Source organism: Equus caballus, chromosome 9, assembly GCF_041296265.1.
Source record: "Equus caballus isolate H_3958 breed thoroughbred chromosome 9, TB-T2T, whole genome shotgun sequence".
Taxonomy (NCBI): domain Eukaryota; kingdom Metazoa; phylum Chordata; class Mammalia; order Perissodactyla; family Equidae; genus Equus; species Equus caballus.
The window spans coordinates 66635684-66650994 of NC_091692.1; the positions used below are offsets into that span (position 1 = coordinate 66635684).

At 33.2% G+C, this 15311-nt stretch overlaps 1 protein-coding gene across 19 annotated transcripts in view; it reads left to right on the plus strand.

Moving 5' to 3' along the window:
- The window catches only part of OXR1 (oxidation resistance 1), a 451197-nt gene that overhangs the window by 398195 nt on the left and 37691 nt on the right, over positions 1–15311 (plus strand). For all 19 annotated transcript variants that reach the window (XM_070221675.1, XM_070221678.1, XM_070221676.1 and 16 more), the window contains 3 exons: positions 1864–2016; positions 8770–8954; positions 12102–12853. In XM_070221675.1, the coding sequence (XP_070077776.1) occupies positions 1864–2016; positions 8770–8954; positions 12102–12853 (1090 nt within the window). The remainder of the gene's footprint in view (positions 1–1863; positions 2017–8769; positions 8955–12101; positions 12854–15311) is intronic.

Consider the following 15311-nt stretch of genomic DNA (forward strand, 5'->3'; position numbering starts at 1 on the left):
GTTTATCTTCCACATATGGGTGAAGTCGTGTGGTATTTGTCTTTATCTGTCTGACTTATTTAGCTGAGCATAATACCCTCAAGGTCCATCCGTGTTGTCACAAATGGCACGACTTTGTCTTTTTTATGGCTGAGTGGTATTCCATTGTATGTATATATCCCATCTTTGTTATCCATTGTAAATAATGCTGCAATGAACATAGGAGTGCATATATGTTTTTGAATTAGTGTTTTCATGTTCTTTGGATAAATACCCAAAAGTGGGATAGCTGGATCATATGGCATTTCTGTTTTTAATTTTTTGAGAAATCTCCATACTGTTTTCCATAGTGGCTGTACCAGTTTGCATTCCTACCAGCGATGTATGAGGGGTTTCCTTTTCTCCATATCCTCTCCAACAGTTGTTATTTCTTGTCTTTTTTGTGAGGAAGATTAGCCCTGAGCTAATGCCTGTGCTACTCTTCCTCTATTTTATGTGAGATGCCACCACAGCGTGACTTGATGAGTGGTGCTAGGTCCACACCTGTGATCCAAACCCGCAAACTCCTGGGCTTCCTAAGTGGAGCGCTCAAACTTAACCACTATGCCACTGGTCCAGCCCCCTCTTCTCTTTTTAATAGTAGCCATTCTGAAGGGTGTGAGGTGGTATCTCATTGTAATTTTGATTGGCATTTCCCTAGTAATTAGTGATGTTGAACGTCTTTTCACGTACCTGTTGGCTATCTGTATATTTTCTTTGGAAAAATGTCTGTTCAGATCCTCTGCCCATTTTTTGATTAGGTTGTTCTTTGTTTTGTTGTTGAACTATGGAGGTATTTAAAACAAAGACTAAAATGCGTCTGTCTAACTTTCCTTAATTGTACAGAATATTGATGTTGGGGGGGAACTATGAGTTCTAAGAGGTCTGTAAAGTTGGATATAAAAAATTTTAAGTGAAATCTAACTTTTTTGTAAATTAGGAATCTAAGCAGCAAACTATAGAATAACACTAGGCTTACTTGTGACTTTGTCCCTGATAGAACTCACAGATATTTTCAAATCACTTGGGAGTTGTTGTAGACGTCACAAAATGTTTATAGCTATCTACTTCAAAATTATAATTATCAAAGTCACCACTAGATCTTCTTATTTAGTGTATTAATAAGGAAGCATATATATACACACAGACATATATATATCCATATCTCCAATTTTAAAAAATGTTTTGATAGTTGTATTTCAGTATAATTTTTCTTTGTAACCCTGTATTTTATTTTAAATATTCAAAAAAACATTCTGAGAAGGAGACCCATAGACTTCACTGCAAGAATGGTCCCTGGCATCGAAAAGAGAACTTGTGATCTAACTAAGACTTTGTAGAGTGGTATTGATAAACTCTTCATAGCTTCAGAATTTAAAAGGTTCTTCCAGTGAATGGGTTCTGCTGAATTCTCAAATATCACAGAGAAGCACTCCACCTTTTCTCTGCTCCCAACACCCAAGGGATATATTAAACAATCTTATCAGGACCAGTGGTTTAATTCCAGAGCATCTGAATGTGTGTGTGTGTATGTGTATGTGATGTGTATGTGTAGGGTGGGAGTACAAGATGTAGTTTTCAACATTCTCCAGAAGATTCATATCCCCATTAAAAAATAATTGAAAATGTAAGTTTAAGCTGTGTTAAAGATCTATATTAAATGTGAAATACAGGTTTTTAGTGCTATTCTTTCCTGTATTTTTTTACATAAGAATAGTTTGGGCTGCCCTCCAGAATGTGATGAGAAGGAAGAACACTTATTGGGGAAAGCTATTCATTTCGCCTTAATAATGTACTTATTTTTATTTAGTTCTCTGAAGTGCCTTTTTTTTTTTTTCCTTAAAGAATCCTGATGTAGTCCACCCGAAAGAAGCACCTCCCTCATCTACTTTTACTAGTATTCGACCTGCACGAGTTGTATCTTCAACTTCTGAGGAAGAAGAAGCATTTACTGAGAAATTTCTTAAAATTAATTGCAGATATATTACCAGGGGCAAGGTAATGAATAACACTCTAGAAAAAAATCATGTTGTATTTATTACTAAAATACGACAATTTGACATTTACATTTCAAGTCATCAACATCAGCAAGTGCTTGAATATTTAAAAAAGGTATTGGTGGACCTACTAGTTTGGGTTAGTGTGGACCTTGCTTATAAGTTATAATCTAGTGGTCTGTTGCAGTTGTTAAAGGCAATTTGATATGAATAGATTCACTACAATAAGGTGCAGTTAATTTGCTGTTGGTTGAATATTTAAAAAGCTGATATAAAATGACCATTAATGGGCACTATTTTGAATGTTAACTCTTACAAACTTAGTATAAAACATGAAAAGGAAGACAACTACTGTTTATTGACTACCTACTATAGACCAGAAACTATATGAGGTGTTTTAATTATTCTATCAACTCAAAATAATCCTGTGAAATAGATGGTCCTATTTCTTCTTCAAAGGAAAACAAACTTTCATAAAAGGTTAATAAGTCCAAGGTTTCTCATTCATGGCTGGAATTCAAACCCAGTTTGAATCTATGTTTTATCTATCACACGTTGCTGATTTTCTAAGCAAAGAAGTTACAGTTTATAAAGGAAATAAAGTAACACAGAATTGGAAAGTAAACTCCAAGTATTGCTTAGAAAGTAACTATGGGATGATACTGACTTTAGAAGTCACACATAAGAACCATTACTTTATAGTCATAATTCATAAGTTGTATTTGAAATACAGGTGTTTAGTGCTATAAATTGCCCCTATGTACTGTTTTAACTGCATCCACAATCTTGGTATGTTGTATTTTCATTTTTATTCAGTTCAGAATACTTTATTTCAACCTGGACTCATGGAATATTCAGGAGTGTCTTAGTTAGTTTCCAAATATTTGGGGATTTTCTGCATATCTTTCTGTTATTGATTTCAATGTTACTCCATGTGGTTGGAGAACATAATACTGCTTGAAGTCATAAGTTATTTAGACATGTTTTATGGTTCAAAGTGGGTAAATCTTGATAAATGTTATATGTGCACCTGAAAAGAATGTGTATTCTGCTGCTGTTGGGAAGAATATTCCATAAATGTCAATTAAGTTGAGTGATAATGTTGTTCTTCTATATTCCTACTGATTTTCTATATGTTCTATCAGTTATTTACAGAAGGCTCTTGAAATACCAACCTATAATTGTGGATTTGTCCATTTCTCCTTTCATTTCTATCAGTTTTTGTTTCATGTGTTTTGAAGCTCTGCTATTAAGTGTAAAAATGTTTAGGATTTTTATATTCTCTTGATGAATTGGCTTGCTTTATTATGAAATACCTTCTTTATTCTTGGTAGTATTCTTTGCTCTGAAATCTACTTTGATGAATACTAATTTATTAGTATTGAACTTCCTTTGATTAGTGTTAACATGGTTTAACATTAACAAGTGATTGAACTTCCTTTCAATTAGTGTTAATATAGTTTATCATTTCCATTCTTTTACTTTTAGCCTGTGTCTTTATATTTAAAGTGGGTTTACATAGTTTATATTAGAATTCACTCTGAGTTGTACATTCTGTGGTCTCTGACAAATATATAATGACATGTATCCACCATTGCAGTATGATACAGAACAGTTTCATTGCCCTACAAATCCTCTATACACTGCCTATTAATCTATCCCTACCCCTGAATCCCTTGAAACTACTGACCTTTTCTCTATCTCTATAGTTTTTCCTTTTTCAGAGTGTCATATAGCTAGAATCATACAGTATGATTGTATGATTTAAGATTGGCTTCTTTCACTTAACAATATGCAATTAAGAGTCCTCTATGTCTTTCATGGCTTAACAGCTCATTTCTTTTTATTGCTGAATAATACTTTGTTGTGTGGATGTACCACAGTTTATCCATTCACCTACTGAAGGACATCTTGGTTGCTTCCAAACTGGGCACTTATGAATATAGCTTCTATAAACATTTGTGTGCAAGTTTTGTGAAGACGTAAACTTTTACCTCATTTGGGTAAATACTAAGGAGTGAAATTGCTAGATCATATGGTAAGACTGTGTCTAACTTTGTAAGAAACTACCAAACTGTCTTCCAAAGTGGCTGTACCATTTTGCATTCCTACCAACAATCAATGAGAGTTGTTGCTCCACATCCTCGCCAGCAGTCACTGCTGTCAGTGTTTTAGATTTTGGCCGTGCTGATTGGTCTTTAGTGTTAATTCATTGTTTTAATTTGTATTTCCCTAATGACTTAAGAAATTGAGCATCTTTTCACATGCTTATTTGCTATCTACATATCTTTGGCATTTCCATTATTTTTGAAAGATATTTTCACTAGGCATAGAATTTTAGGTTGATAGGGTTTTCTTTTTCTTTCAGAACTTTAAAGATTTTTTTTCAGAACTCATCTGTTTTCTGGCTTGCACTGTTTCTGAAAAGAAGTCTTCTATTGTTTTTATATTTGGTGTTCTGTACAAAGTTAATTTTTTTCTTTGTTTACATTTGAGATGGTCTCTTTATCATTGATTTAGAGCAATTTGATTATGATGTGTCTTGGTGTACTTTTCATACTTGTTTTGCTTGGGGTTCATTCAGTTTCTTGGATTTATGGGTTTATAGTTTTCATCAAACTTGGAAAATTTTCAGCCATATTTCTTCAAATATCTTTTCTCTCCCATCCTCTCCTCTTCTTTGGGAACTTCAATTATACATATTTTAGGCTGCTTGATACCGTGCCTCATAGCTCACTGATACTCAGTTCTTTGTTTTCTTTCTCGCTTTTCATTTTGAATAATTTCAGTTGCTATATTTTTGAGTTCATAATGTTTTTTTTGCCATGTCTCATCTGCTATTAATTCCATCCAGTGTATTTTTCTTCTCTGTAAGTTCAAACTGGATCTCTTATATCTTCCATGTTCCTACTTACCATGTACCATCTTTCCTCTATATTCTTGAATATATGGAATATAGTTATAATAATTATTTTAGTGTCTTCTCCCAATTCTTTTCTCTCTCTCACTTATGTGTTTCTTTCTGTTCATTGATTTTTCTCATTGTTGAGTCACTGCCCTGTTTCTTTTCATGCCTAGTAATTTTTGATTGGATACCAGATATTATGAATTTTATCTTGTTGAGTACTGGATATTTTTGTATTTCTATACATATTCTTGCATTTTTTTCTGTGACACAGTTGTTTCTTGGAAACAGCTTGATCCTATCATAGCATGTTTTTAAGATTTATTAGGCAGGACTAGAGCAGCCTTAAAGCTGTAGCTACTTTTTCCCCCTTATTGAGACAATACCCTTCTGAGTATTCTGAGACTCTGTAAATTACAAGATTTTTTGCTCTGGTTCATGAGAACACAAACTATTCCTGACTCTGTAGACTCTAGGGCTTGTTTCTTCTGCTTCTTTCAAGTGCTTCGTCTCATCCTTGGGTAGTTGCTGTACATATAGGTGGCAGTCAGTACTCAGCCAGAAGCTTGAAAAAGAAACCTCTGTAGATGCACAAAGCCTGTCAGTGGGAAGTGCTCATCTCTCCTTTCCTTTCTCTGCCTGTGGCCTGGAAACTCTATCCACTCAGTATGCTGGGGCATTTGTAGAGCTCATCTTTTTATTTCCCCTTATTCAGGTATCACTGCCCAGGATTTCAGTATTTCAAAACAGTTATTTCATGTATTTTGTGTGTGTATTTGTTTTAGTAGTTTTAGGTAGAATTAGTTCTTGACTAGAAGCAGAATTTCAGTTAGTATTTGGATAAAAATTTTATTTCAGGATCAAAGCAAACATAAAGTCATTGGCAGAGTTAGGAATGGCTTACAGCCTTTGTTCTTGGAACATAATCTCTCGTTGGAGGCTAGCTCTGTTTATTCTAATTCATGGAAGAAAGTAAGCCGGAAAAGATGTTTTCTCATACAAGTCATCTTTTCTTCTTTCTAGTTCCCACAGGTTGATTGTAGTAAAGGTTATTTATATAAGAATTAGGGAAATTTATCAACAGTAATTATAATGGTTAGATTACTGTGGACTTAAGACTGAAAAAAAAAATCAGTACTACAAGCTTTTGTCTTTGCTGGGATGAATTCCTAAGACATAGTCTTTTATTTTTTATATTGTAATGTAAGTGGTAACTTTTACAGATAGGCTTTTTTTTCCTAATAGAAATAATGTCTCCTTAGAAGATTAGTTAGGTAATTGCACATAAGGAATTGGAAGTTATTAATACTAAAGAGAAATCTGTGCTTAAAGTTTCCAAAGGTCATGTGGATCAAGAAGATACTCTAATTGGAAACCTCTTACAGCATGATCTTGCTACTGTTAATATGTCTGGATTTATGAAAGAGTATTAAAAAAGAATGAAATGCAAATGCTTTGGCATGAGTTTATGATTTCAGACTTAGTCTTGGTCTAAAGAATTTGAGAAGTTACTTTCTCAAGAGATTTTTGTGAATTTTACATTGAAGTAATGCCAACTGTTTTGATTTATGGAGAATGACATCTGACAGAATACCTCAGAGAGCCCCAGCTACAGGCAGAGAGAAGGAAGCTTGAAGAATACATCAGTGCATCTTTTCAATAGTAGCAATAAGGGTCCATTTCTGGAAAGTAGTGTTAGCAGCTTGATCAGTCCAGTGTTAAGATGTGGGGCTTCAAGCCCCTTCTAACCCAGCAAGTAGAAGCACAGTTTTGAAAGGCTTTTCAAATGATTTCTATAGTTACGCTACTAAGATTATCGTATTAGCATGTATAGTGAATTAAAGCATTAACGTTACACTGTGCCTTTTCTATCATGCATACCTAGTAATCAGTGTCTTTGTGATAATCCTCTAAAGTGAAAGATAATATATGATGTTAAGCCAGTGAACCAAATATTATATCATCATTTAAAACTAATGCTCAGGTGAAATTTATGAAATCAAGAATGACCTGAAGTATTTCAGAGAACCTGGAGTTTGCTTTCCTTAATCCTTACTAATTGCTTGGTTTCATTTAACAAATAACTTAGTTTATAGAAGGTGAGATAAAGGAAGGTATTAAAGATCAAAAGTCTTTAAGATTTGTTGCATTGTATGTACGCTACTCTTGAGTATCTATTTCTTGGATTATCTCTGGCAGTGTAAATATCCCTACAACATACCTTACCGTCTCTCATTAACCTAAATTGTCTTGTGATCCAGAAATACAAACTGATGTATATAAATCTGTTGATTAAATATTGATCAAAAGATGATTAGGCTATGGTTTATATAAAGTTACTCCTTATTTGAGTGGTTCGTGGTCTGAACTAAAAGAAATGCTATACAGAGTTTCAGATTCATTCCCTTTCCCCCACCAAAATGTACACATACACATATTCTTCTTTCCAGTATTGCATGCAGTTAGTGTAAATGATAAACATGTTTTCTTATCTTGAACATCTGCAGTAACTTTTTTTCCACTTGTGATTGGTTGACCATTTTTAGTAGGATTTTCTTTTTTTACTTGATCATTTTTAAAGGTGGTGTTTGTCATAATTTAAATTTTATGTTATTAAAGTTGAACCAGGTAAATTCACAGAACTGAATATGGACTTGGAAGGAGGGTATGATACCAAATCAAACGGGATTTCAGTTTTTCTTTTCCTTAATAGCTTCAGGAAAAAACTTTGAAGTAACTATTTGGTTTATTTTTAGAATTCTGTCTGGCTCTTCATTTATATGTTTAGAGAATATAGTGGAGTGGGAGTTTAAAAATGGAATTTAGGAATATTTGGCACTTGAGTTGAAGTGATTATAGTTTGTGACTCAAATGTGGAGAGATTAGAGTAAAAAGCATGAACTACTTGGATTTTCAATCTTGGTTCTACCACTTATTAGCTGTGTTATTTATTATTTAGAACAAGTTGCTTGGCCTCTCTCAACCTTAATTTCCCCACCTGTATACTCAGAGCTATGATTATGAAGATCAGATTTACAATAACATATGTAAAGTATGATGCATACAAAACATGCAATAAATATTAGCTGATATTAGTGGAGCCAGCTTTCTGTGGACTTTAGTTTGCTCATTTGTAAAATGAGAGGGTTGGACTTCATATTTGCATCGCTATTTTTATAAATGTATTTAAAATTTAATAGCTTTTCATGAGTAAATTAAAATGATTGCTGTATACCTTAAAGGTCACCTAAGCTACCTAATTTTACAAATGAAGAAACTGAGGCCCAGAGGCTTTGCTTCCCAAGGTCACAAAGCTAGGTAGTAGCAGAGACAAGTGAAACAGAGATTTTTTTTAAGGTATTTTAAAGAGATTATACTATTTTCCTTTTATAATGAATTGAACTATCAACACATTATTAGATCTGCATTGTTTATGTGAAATTATATTTGGTACTTGTAGTGAGGGAACAACACAAGAAGCAGTATGCAAATTAACGTAAAACATGGCTCATGCCTTGCAGGACTTTACAATCCTTTCTTACATTACTGAAGTTACCTTCAGATATAACTCACTGTTTTACTGAAGCTGCAAATTTTAATTCCTGACTTGATCGTTTGAGGGTGAATATGATATTCTTTGTATTTTGCCTCTGCTAAAAAGGAGAATTTACTGGGAAAATTTGGATTTTACTAAAAATGTTTTCATGAGAATGCATAGTGCTTGAATGTACTACTTTTATATGTAGTAGATGACCTAACTTCAGAAGAAAATCAAAGTAAAAATAGCTAGAATACTTTTTTGAAAATTTAAGCTTTGGAGATTAAATGTTATTTTCTTTTTCATCTTAGGGCACAGTCAGTGGTGTGCTGCTAGTTACACCAAATAATATAATGTTTGATCCACATAAAACTGACCCCTTGGTTCAAGAGAATGGCTGTGAGGAATATGGCATCATGTGTCCAATGGAAGAGGTGATGTCAGCTGCAATGTACAAAGAAATTTTGGATAGCAAAATAAAGGAATCCTTACCCATGTAAGAGTGGTATTTATACTCTTTGCAATTTTATTGCATCTAGATAGTTGACCCTGGTCTAATACTCTTAGTATTTTTATTAGTTTTTATTATAGCTGTTTTTCATTTTATCAATAATGAAACAAAGGTATATGTAGTATTGAAAAGTTTATTCTTAGTTGTGCCTAGAATAGTTAGGAATTGTTTTAGATTGTATTTGTATATTTGGTCAGAGAACCAAATATTAAAAGGTAACCCATAATACTCATTTAAGGTAATGTTTACCAGCCCTTTTTATTCAAATATAACATTCAGAATTCTTCATTATTTCTATGAGCAAATTAATGCAATATAAGTAATCAGGGGTAGCTTTCAAATTTTCTTTAGAGGAGCCTGAAGAGTCAGGTGTGTGATTTGGCGGAGGCCACATGAGCAAAGATCTGATACTGCCAAAGCCAGAGCAGCTTTGTTTTTAATTGATTGATTTATATGTTTGCATTTTTATCCCTCAGGAAAGTATAAAGTAGAGGGGAGAAGACCCACAAATTGCACAAATATAAAGAATTAATATACTTGGAATATACTGATCAGGGGATTTGTATGACTTAGATAACATAGGTGTGAGACTACAAGTCAGCACAGCCTTTGAAAGTAATGTGCTTGACCAAAGGAATGAGCAGAGAGAAAAAAGAGGAATAAGAAATAAAAAGAGAAGAACATACAAGATAGGTAGACAAAGAAAGGAAGAAGTAAAAAGGAGGAAAATTGGTATGTAATAGAATGGAACTCCTTCATTCCTTTGTACATTACTTTGTGTACAGTTTAAAAACTGGCCTCACTTTAACTGATACTGAAATTTATATCACTGTATTAGCCCACAGGGATGATGATGGCTGTTTTAAAATTAACTCTGTGGGACAAAACTACTTACAAAGGAGAAGAGACGAGCAAATTATTTTTTTCTGAGGCAGCTTACATGAGTTATTAGGATACCTGTAGTAGAATAAAATCCCCCCTTCAAACAGTCTCCATTAAACCTTCCACCCAGTAGATATTATTTTAGCTTGGTAAATTCATCTTCAGAGGTGCAGATAATTCCTAGGATATCCTCTACTCTTAGTTATTTTTATAGATCATCATCCAAAGTCAGTTTCAGCAAATAAGGATTATTGGGGTGAGTAGAGGGATGAGACAGAGGTGACAGAGTGAAGAATTAGACTAAAAGAGAAACAATAAGATTATATATATGTATGTATGTATTGTCAGTCATTGGTGAGATTCACTTTATGTTGTCCTGCTTTTCCATTTGTATTATGATATTTTGCCAAATGATCTGTAACTATTCTACAAAGATGCTGTATGGCTTCTCTTGCAAATCACTGTTTTATCATTCAGGTCACCTGGAAAGACCATACATTTGATCCAAACATTTAAAAGAATTGCTCCAAAAATAAATATCTTTCAATCTTGCCTTATGAATTGATTGGAAAACATATTTAGCAATAAATCAGATAAATAAATCAAGTGGTTTTGCCATATCATGTATGGCAAAAAAGAAGTGTAAGATTTGATTGATTTTCTTCTGTCTTTTGTTGCTTTAGAAGCTGATTTGAAAGGTATTATTCTGGAACTATCTTGAACAATAGCAGTATCATTGACATAAATATATATTTAGTCTTTTGGCATGTTAACTCTGAAGGTTACAGCACTTACCTAAATATGTGTCCTGGGGCTGGCCCGGTGGTACATCGGTTAAGTTTGCATGCTCCACTTTGGTGGTCCGGGGTTCACCAATTCAGATCCCAGGCACAGACCTACACATTGCTCATCAAGCCACGCTGTGGCAGGCATCCCACGTATAATATAGATGAAGATGGGCACAGATGTTAGCTCAGGACCAATCTTCCTCAGCAAAAAGAGGAGGCTTGGCAGTGGATGTTAGCTCAGGGCATCAAAATATCCTGTTAGGTTTGTTAACTTTGTTTCTTACCTAAGTGTCTTACTAAATGTACAAACATGGTTTCTCAAAATTTTTACCAAGTTCCAAGACTCTATATATGCAGTTTGAGTAGATCATCAGTAAATGACACTATTACATATTTAATAGCATTAATTAGATGCTTGTGTTTCTTAAGGTGAATCAGATGCAAAGGAGGTACAGATATGAATTGGACTTTAATTAATACTTTTTTAAAAAATAAATTTTACCTATCCTAGTTATAAAAATTAGGCATACTCATAAAAAATTTTAAAAATACCAAAAAGTAGAATAAGGAAAAGAGTTACCCAGCTTCATCATCCAGAGACAGCCAGTTTTTAGTGTGTCGACTTGCTTTCCAGTCTTTTCTATTCTCAAACTTGCGTAAATGTTAATATATTTTTCACTAAGAACTCATGCAATTTCCATTTATCACAAACTACTTTTAACTATTGTTTTAAATTGCTGACTTTTATTTCATACTATATATGTTTGTACTACCTCCTTCTAGAACTTACTCTAACTTTTGAACGTTAGCACTTAAATATACAAAGGTCATTAAACTTGGAACTCTAGATGTAGTTATAAACCATTCAGCTATCTAATATCTAAACTGTTTAGCTGAACAAGTTTGCTTGGAATTGTTATTAAGAGTTGATGCTGTTAGCCTAAAGAATTCCTCTAAGTACCTTTGCCTTAGTTCTGTTCAGGTTGGTTTTCAGCTTTGTATTTACACCATATATTTTACTTTAATCTCTATGTAAATGTAAATATGCACTGTGTGTATGTACACATGTGTGTAATATGAATCAGTGTATATTCGCTTTAAGACATTTAAAATTTTAATCAAAATTTTATCTAAGCTTATTTTCCATATTCCATTGGTGAATAAGTTTTGGTTTAGAATTATAGGTTCACCCAAAACTTTTACATCATCAACTTCTCTTCAGGTAGATTAATTCAGGAAATTTTACATTAATGTTTCCTATATCTTAAGCATTTAATGCAAAAGCTTGACTTAATTACTTGGTCTATATGAATAAATTAAGTTTTTGATATGCTGCTAAGAGATTTATGCTCTATCCTTTTAAAAAAACCTTTTTAGTGATATTAATTCAGTGGTAAGTTTGTGGAAAATAAAATACTACAATTTAAAAAGTTTAATAACTTTTAATTTTGTTTACTGACAGAGAGATAGATCACTTATCAGGAAGGGACTTCTGCCATTTAAAGAAAATGACAAGAAGTAATACTGATGAAATAGACTCAAGAATCCGTGATGCAGGTAATGACAGTGCCAGCACTGCTCCTAGGAGCACTGAGGAGTCTCTTTCTGAAGATGTGTTCACAGAATCAGAACTCTCTCCTATACGAGAAGAGCTTGTCTCTTCAGATGAGCTGCGACAAGATAAATCATCTGGTGCGTCATCAGAATCTGTGCAAACTGTCAGTCAGAGTGGGGTGGAATGTTTGACAGTCATATCGGAGTCCACTAGTACAACTGATCGTTTAACATCTGATCCTGGACAGTCTGCAAATGAAGTTGGGACTCTTTCTCTTAAAACTGATTTAAATCTTGAAATGGCCACTAAGAAAGGAGATCAAGCTACAGATAATTTTCAAGAAATATCAGGTTCTAAAGAACAAACCACAAGTATAAAAGGTAATGCAGACCAAGATCTTAATGAGAACTCACTACACCAAGAAGAGGGTGAAAAAGGAAGTATGCCTTGTGGTGAAGCAACAGAATTTAAACAAAGGCAAACTGTCAGCAAAGGAAAACAAGGAAAGGAGCAAAATCAGGACTCAGAGACAGAGGTAGAAGAGCTACGGAAACTCTGGAAAACCCATACTATGCAACAAACTAAACAGCAAAGGGAAAATATTCAACAGGTGTCAGAAAAAGAAATTAAGCATAAAATAGCAACTGCAGATATCGAAGGTAAGTGTTGATTATATAAAGTTAATTCATCTTATTGCATATTGTCTCCCTCTTTCCTCACTGATTCTAAAAGCTCTTGTATCTTAGGGCACTCTGAAGGATAATCTGGTAGTGCTTGACTGATGTTTCTCTGGAGACAGGTATATGGTCTGTGAGTTCTACTGTCCACGGTGGATTGTACAAATAATGAGCATCTTTTCCACCGTGTTTATATATTCCTAACCCACTGCATTCTATCTTTAAAAAATTTGTTTCTCGGCAGTGCACACAAGCACTGTAATATCTTTGATTTCTACATTTTCTCTTTTTAGTTCTTGGTATGTTACCATATTAATATGTATTTTTTCATGGCATATAATATCCTAATTATTTGTTAAATAAATAATTATTTGTTATAATAAGTTAAAATCCTATCTTAAAAAAAGTGCAATTAGACATAAAAATCTATTTCTAAAATTCTTCCAAGTGTCCAGAAGTTCCATCGTTGTCTGATATATGTTTTCCTTTAAAAAGCAGCACTAAAGATAAAGTAAAATACCATTTTCTCTTTCAGTTTTGTTTTTTGGTACTATTTACTTATGAAAATTATAATAATAGTCCTTTATTTCTAAAATACAGTGCTTCTGCTTAGTACATTATGAGTTAGATGGGGTGTAGCTCAGCTATCTTAGCTACATTTCTTATATTCTATTGGAACATTGATTCCAGATTAATCCAACTTACATATGAACATTTCTGTAATTTTTTAAATTCAGAATTTTTTTATTAAAATATACTTAAAATTTGCCATTTTAACCATTTTAAGTGTAAAATTCAGTGGCGTTAAGTACATTCATGTTGTTATGGAGCCATCACCACCATCCGTTTCCAGAACTTTTTCAACTTCCCCAAGTGAAACTCTGTACCCAATTAACAATAACTCCCATTCTCCCCTCCCCCCAGCCCCTGGCAACCACCATTCTACTTTTTATCTCTAAGAATTTTTGCCTCTACTCTAGGCACCTCATACGAGTGGAATCACACAATATATGTCCTTTTCTGTGTGACTTATTTCCCCTTAGCATAATGCCTTCAAGTTTCATCTATGTTGTAGCAATGGTCAGAATTTCCTTCCTTTTTAAAGCTAAATAATATTCCGTTATACATATCACATTTTCTTTATCTGTTCATTCATTAATGGACATTTGGGTTGTTTACACCTTTTGGCTGTTGTGAATAATACTGCTCTGAACAGTGGTGTACAAATATCTTTTCCAGTCCTTTCTTTCAGTTTTTTGGGATGTATGCCCAGAAGCGGATTTGCTAGCTCCTATGGTAATTCTGTTTAATTTTTTGAGGAACGACCAAACTTTTTCATAGTGGCCGTACCATTTTACATTCTCACCAGCAATGAACACAGGTTTGGTTCAGTTTTTAAAATATTGAATTTTCTTTGCATCATCTAATTTAGACATCCTGAAGACCTAAGGATTATACTCAATAGATATTAAGGAATTCGTTTACTCAAAACAAGTTCTATAAAAGATTGAATATTTCTTCTTTTGTAATATTTTTTCTTTGTTCAGAGCTAGTGAATGTTCATTAACGAACATTTGTCAAATATAGGAGGTTTTTAGAAAATTTCTAAAGATTACTTGGAATTCATCACCTAGAGATAATTGTTGCTAACATTTGATATATTTATCTTTGATGCATATATGCATCTACATGCACATATATATACAATTTTGGTATTATTTGTACGTATATCTTCATATGTATTTATTTTTTATAAAAAATAGAGATTATATTTTGTGTAGTGTTGTATCCTACATTTTTCACTTACCATTTTATGTCATCAACATTTTCCCCTGTCATTATACTTCGTTGAAAACATGGTTTTTAATGGCACTGTAAGTTAACCATTTACATATTGTTAAGACATTCAGTTGTTACTAACGATTCATATTGTTAAGATATTTCCTATCTTTGATGTAAAGAATGCTGGCATGAATATGTTTATTTGATATCTTTGTATCTGATGGTTGCATTTTATTTCTAAATCTTTGTCAAAGATAAAATAAGGGGTTCTGTTTAACCCAATAATGTGGTAGATTACTTTCATTTTAGTAAGTTTATTGGGGTGTAGGGTTTGATGAGGGGGAGGTCCTATTATGACATAATGCTCAGAGGAGAAAAATTGGTAAATGTGTTTAGATAGGTATCTTCTTTTTTGAGGTGCAAGATGGGAGAATGAAAATTAGTTTTAAGTAACTTGAGAGTCTATAATAGGGAAATATTCAAAGTTTTTGGTCTTTAGTGACTAATATAAAAACCGTTTAATAAATATAAAACTGTGGAATATAATTGTGGGAAGAATGGTAAAAGTTCACTCTTTTAACCAGATGCAAATATTGGGGCTCAGATAAATTATGTGCCTTGAACAATATTACACAGAAAAAAAGCCACGACTAGTATC